The 19,959-nt window shown below is 41.0% G+C and overlaps 2 protein-coding genes across 3 annotated transcripts; both read right to left on the minus strand.

Moving 5' to 3' along the window:
- Positions 1 to 756: 756 nt before the first annotated feature.
- On the minus strand, positions 757 to 14,654 carry recql5 (RecQ helicase-like 5; the record flags this gene model as incomplete). The annotated part of the gene is made up of 19 exons (XM_083896571.1): positions 757 to 869; positions 977 to 1,049; positions 1,149 to 1,373; positions 1,452 to 1,497; positions 2,146 to 2,753; positions 2,852 to 3,040; positions 4,631 to 4,724; positions 4,828 to 4,898; positions 5,799 to 5,857; positions 6,328 to 6,364; positions 7,522 to 7,618; positions 7,696 to 7,917; positions 11,624 to 11,706; positions 11,792 to 11,954; positions 12,387 to 12,498; positions 12,587 to 12,683; positions 13,505 to 14,026; positions 14,241 to 14,362; positions 14,558 to 14,654. The coding sequence occupies 19 exons, from the start codon at positions 14,652 to 14,654 to the stop codon at positions 757 to 759; spliced, it is 3,030 nt and encodes a 1,009-aa protein (XP_083752697.1).
- A 1,044-nt stretch (positions 14,655 to 15,698) lies between these two features.
- On the minus strand, positions 15,699 to 19,890 carry LOC310932677 (E3 ubiquitin-protein ligase TRIM69). Of its 2 annotated transcripts, none has more exons than XM_083896006.1 (10): positions 19,791 to 19,890; positions 18,256 to 18,338; positions 17,828 to 17,923; positions 17,576 to 17,677; positions 17,323 to 17,457; positions 17,089 to 17,226; positions 16,940 to 16,991; positions 16,823 to 16,849; positions 16,659 to 16,685; positions 15,699 to 16,569 (listed from the first exon to the last, which is right to left on the minus strand). In XM_083896006.1, exons 2-10 carry the CDS (start codon positions 18,313 to 18,315, stop codon positions 16,010 to 16,012), a joined length of 1,197 nt encoding a protein of 398 aa, XP_083752132.1. In that variant the 5' UTR covers positions 18,316 to 18,338; positions 19,791 to 19,890; the 3' UTR covers positions 15,699 to 16,009. The 2 variants fall into 2 exon arrangements, with proteins under 2 accessions (XP_083752132.1, XP_083752131.1); XM_083896005.1 differs by having other exon boundaries at positions 17,323 to 17,460.
- Between the last annotated feature and the right edge of the window lie 69 nt (positions 19,891 to 19,959).

Here is a 19,959-nt window from a genome sequence, read left to right on the forward strand (position 1 = left end):
GACAGGCTCCAGCATAACCAACAGTTCCCTCACTGGGATCACTGTTGCTTAAAAAGAACAAAAAAACATTTGACTGAGAGAGGAAACTTTAAGTAAAAAGAAAAAAAAAAATACAACTGTATATCGTACAGTATCTGTCATCTACTTAGCTTTCTCATCTGCAGCCTGGCAGTCAAACGTAAAAAAAAAAATTATCTAGCAGCAGTAAACAATCTATACAAAAGAGAAGTGTGTGGTTTACGTCACACATTAAAACATTGTTCCAGTGTTTTCTTTTACACCAAATAATGCATTCTTCACATTACTGTCATCCAGATCCGCATCTAACGTGGCGCTGTGGTTTCGATACGTCAGTGGCTTTTGTCGATCCACAACTTTGTCCAGACTTAAAATATCTTACTGATAGATTGGCAAGAAATTAAATCATTCATGGTCAACCAGAAGATATATGCTAATAGTAAGTGCATAGAGTTGAAATATGCTTCACTGTAGGAGCAGGTTGAAAAATTTGAGCTCAGAAGTGAAAAGTGTCCACTATTTCAGGCAGAAACGTAAAGAAAACTTGATCTTGGTTTGCACACAGAGCAGACTCTGCTCCCTCAGACCATCACAGTCCACGTTTTATGGCTTGAATATTGACATAAGCCACTGTAGCAGCAACAGGCAAATCAACCAGACGCCTGGTCAGATCACTGACAGAGGCACTAATGAAGAGTGAGAGGTTTGGCCGCGTTTCCCTTCCCATCATATCTTTTTCTATGTGTCCTTTTTGCCGTGCGGTCGTTTCAGGTGCATCCAGTCTGCCTCGCGCTCGCAGCGCTGGACTCGACTGAAGAACTTCTTGATGAGAGCTTTGGCTTCGGCTTTGACTGCAGAGATAGAACGTTGTAATGAAAGTGAAAAACTGCTCCATGTTTCCACCAGAATTTTCTAGTATTATTATTATTATTATTATTATTTATACCCTGCTGTTTACCTTGGCCTTTTCCTCGATTGCTTCCTTCTGCAAGATGGTGAGACAGGAAGCGGGCAAAGGACTTGAACAGCTCCTACAACCAAACAAAACAAAACCACTGAAACATAATTTTTCCTTTTCATTTAAAACTGCTTGATTCTCTGCAACTATGACAGATAATGGCCTCGCTCACCTTGGTAGCAAACTTCCCCTGAGTGTAAAAAGGGTCCAGATAGCGGATCACAATGTCGGCCGCTTCCTTCAGTGTAACCGACTTCGGTGGCTCATTCGTAGCTTGCATCGCCCTCTCCTGCACCTGAGGGTTGAAGGTTACTTTTCTGTTGCTGGCATCAGGAGCAGAGCGGCTGCGCTTCACCGGAGGAGACGACTCCCTGTCGCCTCTTGTGTCGTCCGTCGCCTGCAAGTACAATAATTATCACATCAGTTATTGTGCAGGAAACATGTCTAAAAGACGGGGTATGAGACAGACACAGACCTCAGGTTCAAGAGCTGGTTTAGCTTGTTCTTCTGGTTTGTTTTGCCTGCACGAAAAAAAAAAAACTTTGGTGAAAATGCATTAGAAACTATGTTCCAACATCTATCAACAGGTGGATTTGCATCATCCCTCTTATGCACATTTTCAATTTGTGCATAAAAACAACCGACTGAAAACATCACATTCAAGTTTTTTAGGCTTGAAGGAAGTGGAACTGAAACCTCCATGTGGGTGAGAGGAAGAATGTGTGCACTGATGAGGAAACTCCACGCATGCAAATATTACTACAGTAATTAATGGAATCAGTAACAAAATGCAGCTACTGGCGGTCTTTTTTTAAGTCGCCATGTTGCGCCTTGTCAGACGTCTGAGGTGACAAGGACTACTGCTCATCTTGGTGAAATTACAAAAAAAAAATTCACTTAACAGCAGTTGAAGTGTGGATTTCCTTTTTATCTTTTTGGTTAAAATTTGCAATAAATTTAAATGGAATACTGTGTGTCTGTGACTTTTCCAGTTGCCAGAACATTTCATCCAATCTGGAAGCAGATTGAAACGTGGTTGTCTTTGTTAGTGAGGTTGGACGAACCCTCGCCAACAAACACGTTTATGAGGTGACATAAGGAGGAAGGAGGGGAGATGGCAGACAGGAAGTTAGCCAAAAGAAGACATTGCCAACAACTCAGTACCAGACCTCAGATCGTCTTGAGTTGTGTCCTGAACCTCCTTCAGCTCCATCGTGTCCTTATGATGCGACTGCTCCTCTTCATCATCATCTATGAAGATTACTTCACGTTTACGTTCTACTAGTATCACATCCTGAGTCTCTGATTCCGCAGGGCTGCTCTTCGTAGCATCGTCCACATCCGCGTGTAAGTTTTCCATCTGGCTGGTGTTCTCTTGTTGGATTGCAGCGGTAGTTTGAAGTCCCTCCTGCTCCTGCAGCTTCGTCTGGCTCTTTTCTGTATCTTCTTTCTTTGCAAAGTACTGGAAAATGTTGCGAGAACTCTTTGCCGCTTCTGCCAGCATCTGCTGCTTCTTGCTCAAGGCTTTGCCCGCTTTAGTCGGGCTTTTCACGGAGGCAGCGGCTGCATTTGCTGTGGCTCTGATGGACAACGTCACAGCTGAAGGTTTATCGGCGTTTGACGCTATGAAGCCTCCAGAGCTGTCATGAGAGGCCCCGCCACTCTCTGACCCTTTGTTCAAAGCAGTGTCCGTCATGGAGGACTTCAGCAGCTCTTTCGCAGTTATGAAGGGGTTGGATGAGCCTCTTAAGCCTGCTCCTACCCTCTTACGCTTCAGCTGGAGGAGTCATAGAAAAACAAGTGTTTATAACTGAAGAGTTTTGCAGTCATTCCACAATGAAATGCATACAGACTAACTGAAGAAAGTAATCTTACCGAGTATATTTCAGATGCAGACGTGAATCCCTGCAGCTCCTCAGAAAAGGACGAAGAAGAGGAGGTGGATGCCTCCCCTTTTGGTGTCGTCTCAACCTCTCCAACTTCCCTGGTGCTGTTCCTCGTGTCACCTCCTCCACCTTCTCCTCCTCCAGCTGAAGGAGGCGCCTCTTTCTTCATTTCTGCCACCTTCAGAATAACATATGGGTTAAAGGAGACATATTATATCACATTTCTCCAAGTTAAACTAGTTCCCTGGTGTCCTAATGAACATGTCTGTGACATGCTTTGGTCAAAATACCTTAAAGATGAAGCACCACAGCAGTTCAATCACCCTGCCAAAACAGCCCTGTTCAGTACGCTCTGTCTCTTTAAATGCAAATGAGACACAGGAAACTACGTCAGCGTCACTGAGGCTCCGGCAGCTAACAGCAGTTAGCATTTGGAAAAGCAATCATTTGCCGACTCTAGCCGGCACATTGCCGTCATATATAAAATGTATCCACCGGAAGTTTGTGTAGAACTCTGTGCTGCACTGTGCAGCCAACATAGGCGGACAGAGTACACAGCTTCATTACTTGAGTAAAAGTACAGATACCCCTTGCTAAATTTTACTCAAGTACAAGTAGAAGTACTACAATCAGATGTCTACTTAAGTAAAAGTAGTGAAGTACTTGTTTTTAAAAGTACTTCAGTATCAAGAGTATATTTTCTAAATATTGCATTACTACTGCCACAGTGCTTACATTTACGTTTAGAGACGTCCTACATGGAGTTAAAATGTTAATCTTAATACCTTGAAGAATGTAAAAGGAATTAAAAGTAAAATCAAGTCATTTTAATCTTTTTACCATGTCGCTTTATTTAACATTTCTCACTTGCCCACAGCGAAATAGCACAATGGCAACACTCTGACAAACCTCTGCTAGAGTTTTAATGGATTTTTTTGCATCCACATTTGACCATGACTGTGTTCAACACACAGCATAGTCAAGAACATCAAAACAAATGCTCGGCTTACATAAATGTGTAATATCACTGGCGCTGATGAAGTTTTGTTTTGGTAAACACAGCAAACACTTGAAGTGAACACTATCATTAACTTGTTCAGAAAATGTAAATATTCTGGCGAGGTGGGGCCACGGGTTGGACCTGCTGTCTTCATCCATTGTTTCGTCCATGGTTTCGTCTCTCAACTATATCTGACCATGGAGTTGGGTTTTGTTTTTTGTACACGGGTACTCACGGTTATGAATAGAAATGTAGTGGAGTAAAGCGTACAATATTTACTTCTCAAATGTAGTTGAGTAAAGTCATGAGTACTCCCCAAAAATTATACTTGAGTAAAGTACAGATCAATCAAAATTGTACTTAAGTACTATACTCAAGTAAATGTACTCCGTTACAGTCCGGCTCTGGCTGCCAAGAATAGAACACTTCGCAGACTTCCGCTCTTCCGGATACTATTGTCCTCGCCTGCACTCACGCGTTTTTTAGGGACAAAGCGGAGCTCCATGAGACAACGATTCCAGGATTTTGCACAATGTGACGTCAGATTGCGTGCAGAAGTCAACATTGCGTGTTTTAACTCCTGTACTTAGACTGAGGCGGACCACAAAAACATGACTGAGTCATCTTTTTTCACATTTTGTCTACTCATAGGACCTCCAGAGTCCCAAATATAAGTATTAAAATGATTAAAAAGTTGATTTTGCATCGTATGGGACCTTAAAGCGCACTTTGTCCTCACATCAACGTCAGAACATCTAAGGACCTTACCTTCTTCAGGACGGCAGCTTTGTACAAGTTGGAGGACTTGCTTTTCTTGAAGACCTCGTGTTCAATGTCCACTGCCAAACACATAGCGTCACCGCTAAGACAAGGAGAGGAGTGAACACAAGACAAGAGGAAGGTGATAAATGTACTATGCTATAAGAAGTGAGATTCATGCATGAGTATGTGTGTCACACAATTACCTGTACATGTCTTGTGCCTCCTGGTGGCCATGTAAAGCATCTTCCAAGAGGTACAGGCAGTGTTCTCTGGCCTAGTGAAGGGTTTAATAGTAAAAAAAAAAAAAAATGTGATAATGGATAAAATGGCAGATGCTTGACAGGGAAAAGGGGATTATAGATATAAGTTAGCATATGTGTAACTCCAAGAAACAGTTAAGAAACTATGCACTGTTCCTCTTAACTAATAAAATAAAATACAATATAATTACAAAAGACATTTGTGTGGGTGATAATGTGAGAAATAACGGCTATATTTTCCAGAAAGTGATAGAAAATATCATAATTTCAGATACTTTAAATGATTCACACCTTTTACTGTACAAAATGATTAACTGTGAAACCTGAACATATCATTTGTACTAGACTTAATTTAAAATACATATGTATTAACACCCTGTGTGTCGTGGTTCATTTAAAACAGGGGTTTAACCTCTTGACTCAAACCTTTTCCTATTTTATTCCACCCTGTGTTGTATTTTATGGTTTTATTTGCATCTTTGGTTTATTTCAGAAGTTAAAACAGGGTTTTTACTTTTTGACTTTAGACTGTTTCCTTTTCATTCCACCCCATGTTTGTGTTTTATTGTTCCATTTGCTTCTTAAATTGTATTTCCCTTTTATTTTGAAGCACTTTCAGCTGCAATCCTTGTATGAAAGGAGCTATACAAATAAAGTTTATTATCATAATACATAATGGGTCACATAGGCAGTATATTAATTTGATGTGCTGTGGCCCTTTTTACTTGATGCTGATTTCTTTGTGCTGTATAAGCAGAGCTATTCACAGCACTGGTGTTCAATTCAAAGACAGCCTCCTTCCAACATCTCCTTTCACGTCACATGACACGCGAGTCACTGAATTCCTTTAGACGTGATAATGAGTGCAGTGGGTATGAGGAATGTGTTTGCAGCGTTCGAGCGCTCTGCTGTACCTTTACAGTGAGCTTTGGGATCTTCTGGCTGCTGGCGTCTCTGAGTAGGCAACCAGCGTCTGCACAGAAGGACGCAGTAGGTCAATTACACAACAAATCAGCTGGCCACGTTCATTCAGATTTTTCTCCTTTATGACACAACACCGAACTTGTGAAGATAAAAAAAAGAATTATGTGGGAATGTTTATGACACAAAAAGTAACAGTTTGATGTTGAATAATCATCCTTATCCTCTCATGTTTGGTTAAAGTTAAATTGCAGTGAGCGTTCCTTATTATATAGATTATTTAAGGTCATATTCTTTAGTGTTGTCTAATGACAAATAGCTCTCTCTCATCTCCATCGGACAGTGATGCTCTAAAACTACAATTTCCAGAAATGGATTTGTTTACTTTCAGTTGGCACAAATCACAAATGTGGTGCATCATTCATAAGTGTATGGAGGAGTATTAGTATGTTTTGTTCCACATTAAAAACAAATTAATATACGATATATGACTTAATGTAGGACTTTCAACCACAAAATTACCTGGAGCAACAAAATCTTCACTCCGACCATCCGATCCCTAAAAAACACAACCACAGGCAGAAGTTAGTTTTAGATATTTTACAAATACAAATTAAACAGTGTTTATATAATGCAGCGAAGTATTCTTGTTATAATCTTCTGTAGCGCCTACTTCGGCTCAATCTACAGGAGGGACATTCACAAAACTCTCTTTAAAATATAAAATATGAATTTGAAAATTGAGCTCTTGGAAAAAAAAACATTAACGAAATAAAAACTGCAAAACAAAAAAGCCACAAATGAGTGATCATTAAACATCTTAATACAATAAGAAATAATACAATATATACAATGATATACAATAGTATAAAACATGCAACTGTATCCCCAAATAGCATACACAGGTTTAGTAGACCTGTATCTCATTTGGGTAACACTAAGAAAAGTAACACTAAGAACCTCTGAAGATACATCTTCAAACAGAACCAGTGTCCACAACACAGCGATGTTTAAGGGTAAATGATTCAAATTTTGTTTGGAATGAATGAGTCTCTAACCACAAGTAATAATCCACAAAAGGTCCACAGGTTAATAAAAACACCAACTGTCAACTCCACACACTAAATGAAAGAGAAGAGGCAGGGCCAGAGAGAAGTAAAAAGGTAACAACACCCCCAAAAGGACTTTCATTTTCCAAGAAATGTATGTCTATAGTAATAAATATGTTGGTTAATGCCAACTCCAATGATCAAACATCAATAAATTGCACTCGGCCACCTGAACAATTATGACCAGTTTTCACAGCAGATTTAATATTCCTCGCCCCTTCACCCACAATGATTACATGCAACTCTCTTCAGTGTCTTTAACATTTAATTGTAGTTCTTAGTGATGTCATCAATCTTTCCCCCCCTCTTGACTTCCATTTCAATAATGCCTTCTTTGTTGTTTACAGTACATTTGGTTACTGACATTCCTCATTTTAACTGGTGTGGTGTCGTAAACTGTTTGGCCGACCTCCATTTGGACTTGCCGAGGAACAGTTTCCCTTCTGTGTTGTGCCAGTTTCACAACATGAGGGAGCGATTTACACACAAGCTGCACTTACACCGTACCCAAAACATACAACCCCCTCCCCACCCATTCTACTGCCCACAGCTGGCAAGCAGATGTATGAAGTTTACTTCTGTTTGTGTGTTGACTTTAACTAATCACCTTTCTTATTTTCATCTGCTTCTTGAAGAGGTCGGAAAACTCCTTTTTCCTTTGCGAGGAATCTTCTTCGCCACTGCCGGAGTCGTCTTCATCAAACCTGCAAAGAGGTGTGACACCAGTGTTAGTCTGCAGGCTCTACTCTATATGAAACATAATATACTGAAGCTGTCCTGCCTCTCAAAGCCGTATCCCTTCTTTCCACCTTCGTATACACCCTTCTGGAAACCGAACGGTCCTTTAGGCGCGTTGCTCTGAGCGGCCCCGGTCTTGGTACTAAGGACGGCCGCCTTCTCCAGCTGGGCTCGTACAATTTTAGGGTTACGGCAGCAGTCGCAGGCACCAGCGCAGTTTGGCGCATTGTCCCCAAAGAACTTGGAGATGGTGGCATGACGACAACTGTCGGTGAGAGACACTATGCGTTAGAAATTAGTCGAGCGGAAACAACAACTATTTTGATAATCCATTAATCGGTTTGAAGCTTTTTTCATAAATAAAAACAAGATTTCTCATTGTTTTAGCTTCTTAAATGTGAATATTTTCTTCCTTTCTTTGCTCCACATAACAAAGAAATCAATAAAACTGAATCATTTTGGTTTGCGGACAAAACAAGTCATTACCAGGTTTGACAAACACTGATCAACATTTTCTGACATTTTATGGACCAAACAATTAATCGAGAAAATAATCGACAGATTAATCGATTACTAAAATAATCGTTGGTTGCAGCTCTGGAAATTAGAAAGCTGCTGCACGTTTGAATAAACAATAAACAAAGTAGATGCAAGACAGTGAAGTCAGCTACATGATAAAGACTGGTCATGTTTTTGTGTGCACGACTCACCATCACACACATTTTGACAGGTTTCTAGCGCATGACTGATCGATTAGATGTTGTGTAACAAAGATCAATATTTCTATTACAAAAAAAACAAGCAAAGTATAAGTCACGTGGTCACATGATGCAAAATATATACTAACACTAGCATAAATAGAGCAATTTTTTTTTATATAGATATCGACCGTCATAAAAAAAAAAAAAAAATTCAGAAAGTGGTTTTAGTCCCGTTTCAGCGCCTTCACATGAAACGTTTGTGGCCACTGAACAGCTCACCTCTTTCCTGCTTCATGATTGTTTTTTTGTTCATTAAATTAGCTCATTTACACATAGTTGTTTACTCTCTATTTTTAAAGACCTCCCACCCCCATATCAGATTGAGTGTTACGTAACAATCAATAGTCACACAACAACCGCACAGACACACAGAGAGAGAGAAAGTAGCTCATTAAACAAGCCGACATCTTCAACTTCACACTAAACTACCTTTACTAGAAATGGAAACACTGCCTCCACAGTCGTGAAAAAGAGAGGAGCAGTCATACCAAAGGAGGTGGGGAAAGACAGAGAGAGGAAAACAAAGAGTCTGTGAAGCAAACAGTCACTCTCGGGCTGCCTTGGACGCATACAAACTAAAGTAAAGCTCACAGTTCAACGCCACAGCAGATGATTATTCTGCGAGTCAACACCAAAAAAAACAACCAAAAGGAAGAGAACACGTCTGACGAGAGAGCAGAGCAGATTTAAAAAGGCTCAAAGGAAGCAAAGGGTGCAATCAGAGAGAAGAGGACAACAGGAGCAGTGACTGGGATTTGTTTTTGTGTGTCGATCTCACTTTTCATCAACTTCACGTGCAGACACTCAACTCTATCTGAGGAATTATCTCTCCTAAAGCCCTAATCTCATACGAGCGCTAATCTCAGGCAGCGTCTGAGGCTCTGCGCTCTCCTCTGGATAATTTACTGCACTCACACTCTCGGCAGGTAACACCCGCCACGTTCATCGCCGTCTCCTGCTCATCAACCGGTCTGCTGACTTCAATTTTCGAATTTTTGCAAGTCAGCCAGGGCTTGTCTGAGTGTGTGAAAACAGCAAGGAATTTCACCCACAGGTAAATGCCTCTCGCTGTGAGAATGTGTGTGCGTGTGCTTACGCGTGTTTGAGGGACAAAGTACCTGAGAAATACTGAAGTCTGGGAAGAAAAAGGCTATTTACAGGCAAACACAGAGGGAACTATTTGAACTCTTAAAAGAAGTATAATTACAAGATTTGTATATGATATAAATATGTATATGTTCATGATTAAATCAAACACATAATCAGAAAAGTCTGAATTAAATAACAGCAGAGAAGAGAAATGTGCGGGGAAGAAACTTACTTACGCCCACAGATTTTAATTTAATAAACTGGATATAAACAAGGTCTAAAATGAACACACATACCAAGAAAAGTGATTTACCTAAAAGTGTGTCAACAGACTTTAATGAGATAACAAACAAAATGCCATTTTTAGATGTTGGTTTGGAATCAGTTGGACACAGTTTTGTTTTTTAGTAGACCGACTGTTTCCAGTTAGCAGTGCTGATGGAAGCCTTTGGCAAGAGGGAAATTAAACCAATTACCTTAAACTATTTTTTAAACAATGTGCAACATTCAACAAAAGTCTCGGTATTATTTAACCATGTTTTGCAATGCAGTGTAAGCCGCTGCTTCCAAAACCAGCAAATAGCTGAACCACAAAACAGTCACACCCATGTCATTTACTGAGCAAAGTAGTAAATCAAGTATAACTTTTGACTGTAACAATTACGGCAGCCATTAAAACAACATATTATTGTCAACACATTACAGTCTATGCACAATAAGGACTCTAAAAGAAACTTTTTTGTGAGGTTAACAGACTTTAAGTGCAAAATCAGAACCTCCCTCTGTATCATGACCTTGGTAAACACCACACACCACTCCACACCTGCTTGCTCCAAACCAGTTAAGCTCTCACTGTAATCCTCCTACTGTCTTTATTAAAACACAAAAACCACAGGAAGCAAAACTGTCCAGCAGCACCTCATCATGTCCCTAAACCAACAGTAGAGAACCACACACTCATGTCAACACACCCAACGGTGTGTCGTCGTACCACACTGAGGGTGTCCAGTAACAGGAGTTACATCCTGATGACATTAAACATAGGCAAATAAAACTTCAAGCTTGACCTTTAGAGTGTAAATACATCCTCCCTATTTCCTCATTGTCTATAGGATGGATGCCGGAGAACAGACGCTAACCCTTCTGAGCAGGATATGGATGAAGCTGCAGAATCTGCCCAAAGCGAATGGCATAGAGCTGGGGGCTTTCTTCGTCCTGATAACCTTCATTTGTGAGTATCAAAACGTTCTAATATTTAGTATCTAAAGGCTGAGGTCGTCGTCATCCTGTTGCTTCTGCTGTCCCACAGTGGTGATCGTGCTCATGGTGGTGCTGACCTGCCTGACCTGCTGCTCCTGCTGCCCCTGCTGCCCCTGCTGTCGGAAGACCAAGACAAAGGCCGCTACCATCTGAGAAAATGTGCGTCCACATTGAGGGGAAACATTTACGCAGAGACAATTTCTGGATATTAAACTCCCAAGCGCAAAACACACATACACACACACACACACAAACACACACAGACACAATAGCAGGGTTTCTCTACAGCTCTCGCTAGAACTGTAAATCCTGCATGGTCAAAGCCACGTCATTAATCAGCAAACATTACAGACCTATTGATGTCTGTGAAGCTTCATACAGGGTGTGTTGGGCTGCACTGAAGAGGCACAACCCTTCAATAACAACGCAACTGCCAAATATTAAGAACGGTATCCTGACTGGCTGCCAGACACACCTGCTAACACTGTGAGCTCTGCAGAACAATCCACATTTTTTTCGGAGCATCCATGCTCTCTACAAGTCAACAATAACTCTTTTGAAGTGGGGAAAAAAAAGGCAGGAAAGCCGAGCCCAGCTGCAACTTTCCTCATGCAGCAGGCAAATATTGTGTCCAATATGAGTCATACAATTATCCAGAGTTGTTTTGTTCAACAGCAAGTTACACAGTCAGATATAAAGAGTTTGAGGATTGGGAACATACAGCAGGACAGATAGAGTCTGCCCTCTGCTGTCCATAACCCGTAATAGCACGTATGTGATGTGAGATTATAAATGTGCATGTTGCATTTGTGCAAAGGGAAATTCGATAATGTAATAATGGGACACTTTAACTCTGCCTACCTTTCTTGCTCACAGTATGACACCATGGCTTCAAAGTCTGTAATGGCTGATTTGTCCGACTCCTTTGCAGAACCACGTTTCGCCTACAGAACGGTAGTTGACAAATGTTCACAAAGTTTGCCATGAATCTATTTTCTTACATTTTGAGGGCTCCGTTGCTGTGCTGACCTGTTTGCGGCCGATCTCCTGACGAATGAGGAAGTTTATTTGCTCCTTGTCTTTCCGGGAGTAGTATATGCGACAGGAGGAGGGCAGGCCGTCTCTCCCTGCTCGCCCAGACTCTTGGTAGTAACTGGCCAAAGACTTAGCGAGGTTCCAATGAGCTACAAATCTGCAGGATTAGCAAAAACATCAGCACTTAGTGGACAAAACTAAAGCTTCTGGTGTGTAACTTCTGGTGATCGGTGGTGTTGTCGATATTATTCTGCCTGTTTGGTCTTCCTTTAGCAGAAAGAATGTGTTCATCTGAAACTAAGGGAGTGTTTGAGTGTATTTGCAGAAAGAAGCATTTATCCTGTCCAACTGTTGAACATCTGGATTGTTTGAGCAGATTTAACTTCTGAAACTTTCCATGGGCATTTCTTTTCAGTCATGTAAAGATCTAAGATCTGAAATGTTCCTATCCTGAATACACGAAACCGAAGGACGTAATCACGATTGTGTGAACTCATTTGAAAACTGATGAAAGTTACACATTACAGTTTTAAATGCAGTAGGAAGCACAACATTAGCAAAGCACAGAAGAACTCTGAAATTGCTTCACCTGACATTGGCCTTATCTACTCCCATGCCAAAGCTGATGGTGGCTACGATCACCAACACTTTCCCCTGCATCCACTCATTCTGGGCTTCTGTGCGATCTCCCGTTTTCAAACCTATGAGAGCAGAAGAAGAAGAACACTTGAGCCTCGAATTGTGCCATATTCTAACCCTAAATACACTTCAGAATATAAACACCCTCACCTGCATGATACGGCTTGGCCAATACTCCGAGCTTGGTGAGCTGGTAGGCCAGCACCTCACAGCCTTCCCTAGTCCGACAGTAAACAATCCCACAGCCCTGTTCACAGACACCAGCACTTTCAGAGAAATGATTTACACTTTCATTTTCAGTATCAAACAAGAAATGTCTGCTACTAAATAGTTTGGTGTCACTGCAGATATTGAGCTGATGTGTGACATTTGAGTATTTTCATTCTTCAATTGTAAATTACTCAGCCTTAATCATACTGTATTTTTTTAAGCATACTTTTCACATCAGATTCCTTTATCTAAATTTGCTTTTCAATTGAAAAAGGTCACAACAGGGTTTTCTTCAGATTTGGCACTGAAAAAGAATGTTGGCGCTACCTTACATTACATATAATTATAGATAGATATAAATATATAGATATAGATAGATATAAATGTAGATAGATTACAGTATAATTATATACTCTATCCAAATTTAAATGTTTTTTGCTGCACTTTTAATATTTCTTTGTATTCTTCTTATTCTTATGCATGCAAAAAAGCATAATACTATCAACTATCAGTCAGAGACACAATGTCACATCTGCGGTACAGTACAGTATGTTTGTCTGTAAATGAACAATACACAGTTCCAAAAATGTGTTTGAGATCATTTAGAAACTAGGACTACCTTGGTACAAGTTGTTCTGATCTGTGTATATCTTCTCAAGAAGTATTGCCCTCCCATTTGATGGATATGTGTTTTGTTTTGTTTTTTACTAAAAGATTTTATGAAGTGTATCTTCAAAATTATTCAATAAATAAATATAAAATAAAATACAGATGAGTAAGGGGGGGAAAGATGGCGCACTATGGTCTAAGAGAAGAACAAAGAAGAACCCAACACCATACAGTCTCCAATCTACTGACCTGTCCATTAGACCCACTGCTCACTGCTAGTGCCTTCTTAATAAAGGCATGTAGATGAGCATAAGGGTTCGGCAGCAGCTCCCCGAAGATCACATCATAGTGCAAGTTACTGCGAAAAACAGGTGTAACAAAGGAAAGAGGCAGACGTAGCCTCAGGGACTGAGCAATGTCCTCCTGTACATTCTTGGGTGCCGTTGCCGTCAGTGCCAAGCAGGGAACTCCAGGCAAGCGCGCACGCAGGTCACCCAGTTTGAGGTAGTCTGGCCTAAAATCGTGGCCCCACTGGGAGACGCAGTGAGCCTCGTCCACTGCCAGGTAGGACAGCAGGCCACGGGAACACAGGCCTGTCAGGCAAGGCTGGAAAGAGGGGGAAGCCACCATCTCTGGGGTAATGTAGAGGAGCTTCAGCCTGGGGCTGCTGCTCTCCAGGTCGGTCATGATTAGACGGCGCTCGCCTGCTGCGAGCTTGGAGTTAATGGAGCAGGCAGGGATGTTCAGGTCCTTCAGGTGTTGCACTTGATCCTGGGAAGACACACAGAAAGGAGAGAAAATATTACACAAATAGGTAGGGTTAAGACAGACACAAAGGCAGAAACAGCAGATACAACAAACACAGGTTTTACCAATAACCAAAAATTCCACTACAGGTTTAAAAATACAGTGAGGGGTGAATTTGATGTTATTAAAAAGAAAAACACGCCCATGTCCTGGTGCCAGGCCTGACACGCAGACTGACCTGGATGAGAGCGATGAGTGGGGATATAACCAGAGTGATGCCATCAGCCAACAATGCAGGTAACTGGTAACACAGGGACTTCCCTGCTCCAGTAGGCATGCACACAAACACATCCCTGTCACCTGCACACAGAAAGAAACAACACATATACATTACTGTTGTCATTGCAACAACAACATTTCTTGTGAAAGACAACTTTCATTCACGTTCATGTAAACAAACGTCAGTTAACTTTATTGTCGTTCGCCAGCTAGCGTTAGCTAACTATGCTCACAGCCACAGACAAGAGCAGTGGAACAGACTGCTGACTCACTCACCTCTGGCGACCGCTTTGACGACATCTTCCTGCTGTTTAGTCCTGAAGCCGTCGAACCCAAAGTGGGTTTTTAAAGACTCTTTTAAACTTTTTGTCATTGTCTTTCTGTCATCGGTGTCTCGTACTCTCGTCGACTTTGTCCAAACACGGGAGCTGCGCGAAGACCCGCCCACTTTCCTAACTGATTGGTCACGACCACTGATGACGGAGAGGGGGGCGTGAGCTCATGTAAGCCAATCAGAGGAAGAACAGAGCGTTTGTCGCTCACCGATGACGTCATCACGTCACGTCACGTCTGAAGCTGAAAATAACATCCAATGCATTAAATGCATTGGATGTTATTTTCATGTTAAATTTACCAAATTTTGGTAAATTTAACATTCACAAAGCACGGTTCTCTATATTCTTCCCTAATATTAACAGTTTTATAATTGAATTCAACTTGTACATAGATACTTTAACCCATATGTCAAACAAAAAAAGCGAATGCACACTGCTTTATTTTGATGAACTATTTTCTGTAGCCCCTAGTTAAGAAATTATGCCTATTTTTGATTTATTATGTATTTTTTTTGTTAGTTTGTTTGAATTTCATTATTTATTTTCATAGATTTTATTCAGCATATATGTGCATATCTGTTTTTCTGTCATATATATCTGATATGCACATTGTTTTATATGTATTTTGGCTGTGTTTCTAATTTCAATAAAAGTCAAGTTCAAAGAACATCCAATTCGATTTTTTTGTTATGCATTTATTTCTTCACCAGCAAAACATATTACACATTTCTCTTTGAAATGTTTTAATTTATAACGTTTGTTCTTGTTTTGTTTTGTATCCCCCATTTTCATTATGTTCATCCTCTCTAATGTTGTTAATTATATTTTATGTCCGTTATTTTATTATGGGATATACTAGAGTAGGATGAAAGGCTTTATTGTCAATGTATAGGATGTAGGATGAGGTTAGAGTTAGGTTAATATAGTTATCCTCCTGGAAATGAATGTAAAAGAGAGAGATTATGAAACATTACACAGATTCAGATAACATTGCGATTCAGATTTGTGTTGCAAAACAGTTCACAAAAGAACAAGCAGAAATGTAAGTGATTTTAAGTCACAGTTGGTTTATTTAATATTCATATAGTGCATTCGCAATGCAGGATTTACTGCACAAAATATTACATTAATACAATAGGCATTATTTTAAATATACAATATGAAAATACATTATGCATGTGAGCAAGAGGTAACATGATAACCCTATATAGAGAGAGTGGTAGCAACAATCACATTGAAGCAGCAGCAGCAGCAGCAACAGCACAGCTCATAGCCTACAGTGACATAGTGGAGCTTCTAATGATCTTTTACATCAGGATTTCTGAGTCATATTTTTCTTACACTGTTATATTATGTCTACTGGATTTTAGAGGAAGAGGTGACAGAAGGAAACTTAACCCCAGAGACAGGATGAGGACCAGAGACATTGGCTCTTATCTGGTGGGGCCCTGATCACCAGATCCTTCATGATCTCCACTGTACCAAACAGTGGGAACAGCTTGTCAGTGAAGCTCTCATTGTAGGTGTAAATGTGTACGTGTTTGTCCACGTCATAAAAGGACAGCTGGCCTTGGTCGTAGTCAAGGTAGATGCCCACTTTGCGGGGGATGAGACCCTGTGGCAGAGCCGTGAAGGGCACAGTAAGTGCCTTCAGCTCAGTGCCTCTCTCCAGCCGCAGGGTCAGGTACCCTGTGTTGGTGTTAAGCGATTTGAAGCCTTTTCTGAGGGATGGCTCTTTAGCCACGCCCAGTCGCCAGTCCCGCTCACCGACCTCCACTTCCCAGTAGTGTCGCCCAGAGGCAAAACCCTGCACTCCTGCGGCACACCACCAGCCGTCAAAGCGTTGGTGGTAGTTGGGAACATCCTTCCTCTCAAAGCCACAGCGCATCCTTTTCTCGTCACTGCAGATGAGCAGATCGGGGTTGGCTGAGTCCAGATCCAGTGTCACCTCAACTACAGGGGTGAGGAAGATTTTGAGTTAGTAGACAGCTTCAACAAAGAGTATACTGACAAACAATTCAATAATAAAAGGTATCCTGTACCTGCCGCATCTGAGATCCAGTCCCACACTGCAGAAAAAGTCCTGCTTTACTACAAATGTAATATTGCTTCTGCTAGGTTCTTTTGATTTTGCAAAAAATGTTCAGTGCTTTTCATCGGTTAATATAAAAGAGATTAGATTTAAATGTGTATGTTGATTACTTACCTGGTTGAGGGATGTAGGATATGGCACCTGACATGAGAAAATAACAGACTCATATTATGTGGGAAACTTTACAAATATACAAGAAAATTCACCTTAATTCCATTTAAACGTAGATACCTATATTCTGAGTCCTCTGCTTCCACAAGAGCCACTGCTGTGGGATGTTGTCCTGCAGAAACACACACAATGACAGCTTGTATTGCACCTGAACAACAAAGTAAGGAAGGGCAAATACACACAATGTTTATCATAACAAGGATCCCTACCTTGTCCGGCTGCTGCAGCATTAAAGTCCACATGACCAGTTCCATAGCAGTCAGCAGGTTGGGGACACGGCCCCAGCGCCAGGCTGACTGAAGGTCCTCCAGAACTTTTGCCACAGGTTCCCCAGGCCACACACTTTGCTGTAAAATGATCATCGTGAATATGGTTGAGATCAAATCTGGACCTGAATTCAGGTCAGGTAAACAGAAAACACATGTTTTTTATTTAAGATTCACCTCAGGCTGAGCTCTCAGGTCCTTGATCCAGTTGAGGATCATGTTTTTGGCCTGCAGAACATCTTGTTCGTTAATCAGGTCAGGCAGTTTCCCATCTTCCATTGCTGGCCAGCCATCAGTCTGCATGGGCTTCTTCTGCTAATAGAACATAAAGGTATGTAGTGAATCGACCTCCTATATGTTGAATAAGCAACGTGATCTTCTGTACTCGCTTCTGGAAATCAATCGTTTGGTTTTTTGTTTGATTACGCACCTTGCTCTCCAGCATAGCGGCCCATTGTAGGATGAAAACCCTGCAGAGAGGAGTTGGCCAGATGTCATCCTCGTTCCAGATGTGCTCCAGCACTGAAGACCTCTGCCGAGAGTAGAGTAGATAAGATGATTTTCTTTTCTGACATTTACATTCATATTATTTATATGCTCACAATTACAGACACGTCACTACTGAAAAGGCAACAGGTGGTTCTCTACAGGAGTGTGTAGAATGTAGAAGAGGAGGTTGTACCTGGCACACTCGGCTGAGCTCTCTGGCCAGATCCAAAACAAACAGCTGATCCTCATCCAGAAGCTCTCCTTTGTCCTTGGCTTTTTTCTGTGATTCCTGCAGAGAAATAGAAAACATTTCCCCATCAGCAGATACAAAAAAACACACCCCTCCCTCCCTTCAAACGCTCAGCCTCATTTCATCCCATCGTCAGCTCTCTGCAGACACTGCCTGATTCTAAATAACCAGATCTAGAGAAGGGGGAGAATACATGTGGTGCAGTCATGCACTACAGTAAGAATGTTTTCATGTCAACTGTCTACTTCGGAGTCAAGGTGAACGCCCTCCTCCCCCAACAAAGAGAAAAAAAACATTATACCAGGAGCAAATGAGGTTTGCACATTGAACACACTGTGTTTGTTTTTTCATTGTGCATCCAAATGAATCACCTTTATCTTGGCCGCCAGGTTTTTGGTCGGCTTCGCGATGAAGTGAAAACATTGCATCATGATGGCCACTCAGGAAGAGATTCCTAAACAGTGAAAAACACAAACAAATACAAGAACACTGCATATTAAGACTGCATATTTACCACAGCGGTTAAGGACTATGGTAGCAATTTAAAGGACCAGTGTGTGGGATTTAGTAGCATCTAGGGATGAACTTACATTTTACAACCAACTAAATATTGTTTGCCTTATGCTCCCCATCCAGGTGTATATGAGATCCCTTCAGGGGACATAAAAACATGTAAATGTAATTTAAAGGGCTCATTCCAAGGTAACAAAACAAAGAATAGTTCTTAATATTTGGTCATCACACAAATGCAAACAATTGTAAATATTGTATTGAATTTGTGTTGATAGAGCCCACTTAACTGGACCTTTAAAAGTGGAATTTTGTATGACTACAGTAATATTTCAGTAATACTTGCATGGCATGTAAATCATTAAGCACATGATGGAAAGTTCACGTGGCTGTTTAGATAACAAATATCAGAGTGTGATCACAGTAACTTATTAAGGTGAACGTTGACATTGACTGTCCTCTGCCAAATAATAAATAAAAGATTATCAACTAACCCAGTCGAGTCATGTTGTCTCTGGTGAGACATCAGAGCTGGATCTGATCATTAAATGGAGCAGCACCAGACGATGAAAAGTCTGAATAATAAGATTGTTTCTTCAGTATAGCTCTCTCCCCCTCTGTGAGGGACTGGTTGTCACTGAAGCAGTTATGACCACTCTGTACAGGCTTTAATGTCAAACCAGACATGAGAGGATTGTGTGATTGAATGAATTAGAATAGGTGGTTAGTCTCTATGTGCTCTGTACAGGGTGTACCACGCCTTTCACCTTACGTATGCTGGCCTTGGCACCAGCTCCCCCTGCAACCCTCATGTGGAGGATAATGCAGTAGAAGATGGGTGGAATTAATTAGAATAAGTACAGTATCTGTACATTTAATTTGCCCATTTCTGTTCATTCTAGCTCCACAATGCTGCAGTACTCATTATTGTTTTCTTTTAGTATGAGGTTCATATGTTGTGCTTCAAAAATAATAATTATCATAATAATAACAATAACCGAGCTGCTGCAGTTAGTTGACAAAATACAAAATACAAAATACTGATTTGAAAGAATATTTTTGCAAGAAAATGCTCTGTCACCAATGATTAATTTATGGGGGGGAAACGTGACCATGCAGCTTCTGCAGCTTCTGCAGTCAGAGCGACCCACTTCCCAGACAAACTGATGACTGCGCAGGATGTAAACACACGCACACACACACCTGACGTGTGACTTTGCGGCAATTTTTTTGTGGTGCATTTTGACTCTCGTGTCAGCTATGAATCTAACACAGTGGGACATTTACATACATGTTTGTGATGAATGTATGTGTAATGTCGTTTAATAAGGCGTCTCGATGCGTCCACCTCGCTGCAAAAAGAACAACATAATCACACGACACAGTGTTTTCCTACCTTGTTATCGTCTGCTGTTGCACTTTCCTCTCGTCTCAGGTTTACTGTTGTCTCAGAAACGGGACACAAAGTGTTTGGACTGTGTCTCTGCTGCAGTGGATGACCTTGTTTACATACTTGGCTCTTCGGGTGCGTTCGGTTTTATTCGGCCGTGACGCAGGCAAGTGTC

Source organism: Microchirus variegatus, assembly GCF_963457635.1.
Source record: "Microchirus variegatus genome assembly, chromosome: 10".
Taxonomy (NCBI): domain Eukaryota; kingdom Metazoa; phylum Chordata; class Actinopteri; order Pleuronectiformes; family Soleidae; genus Microchirus; species Microchirus variegatus.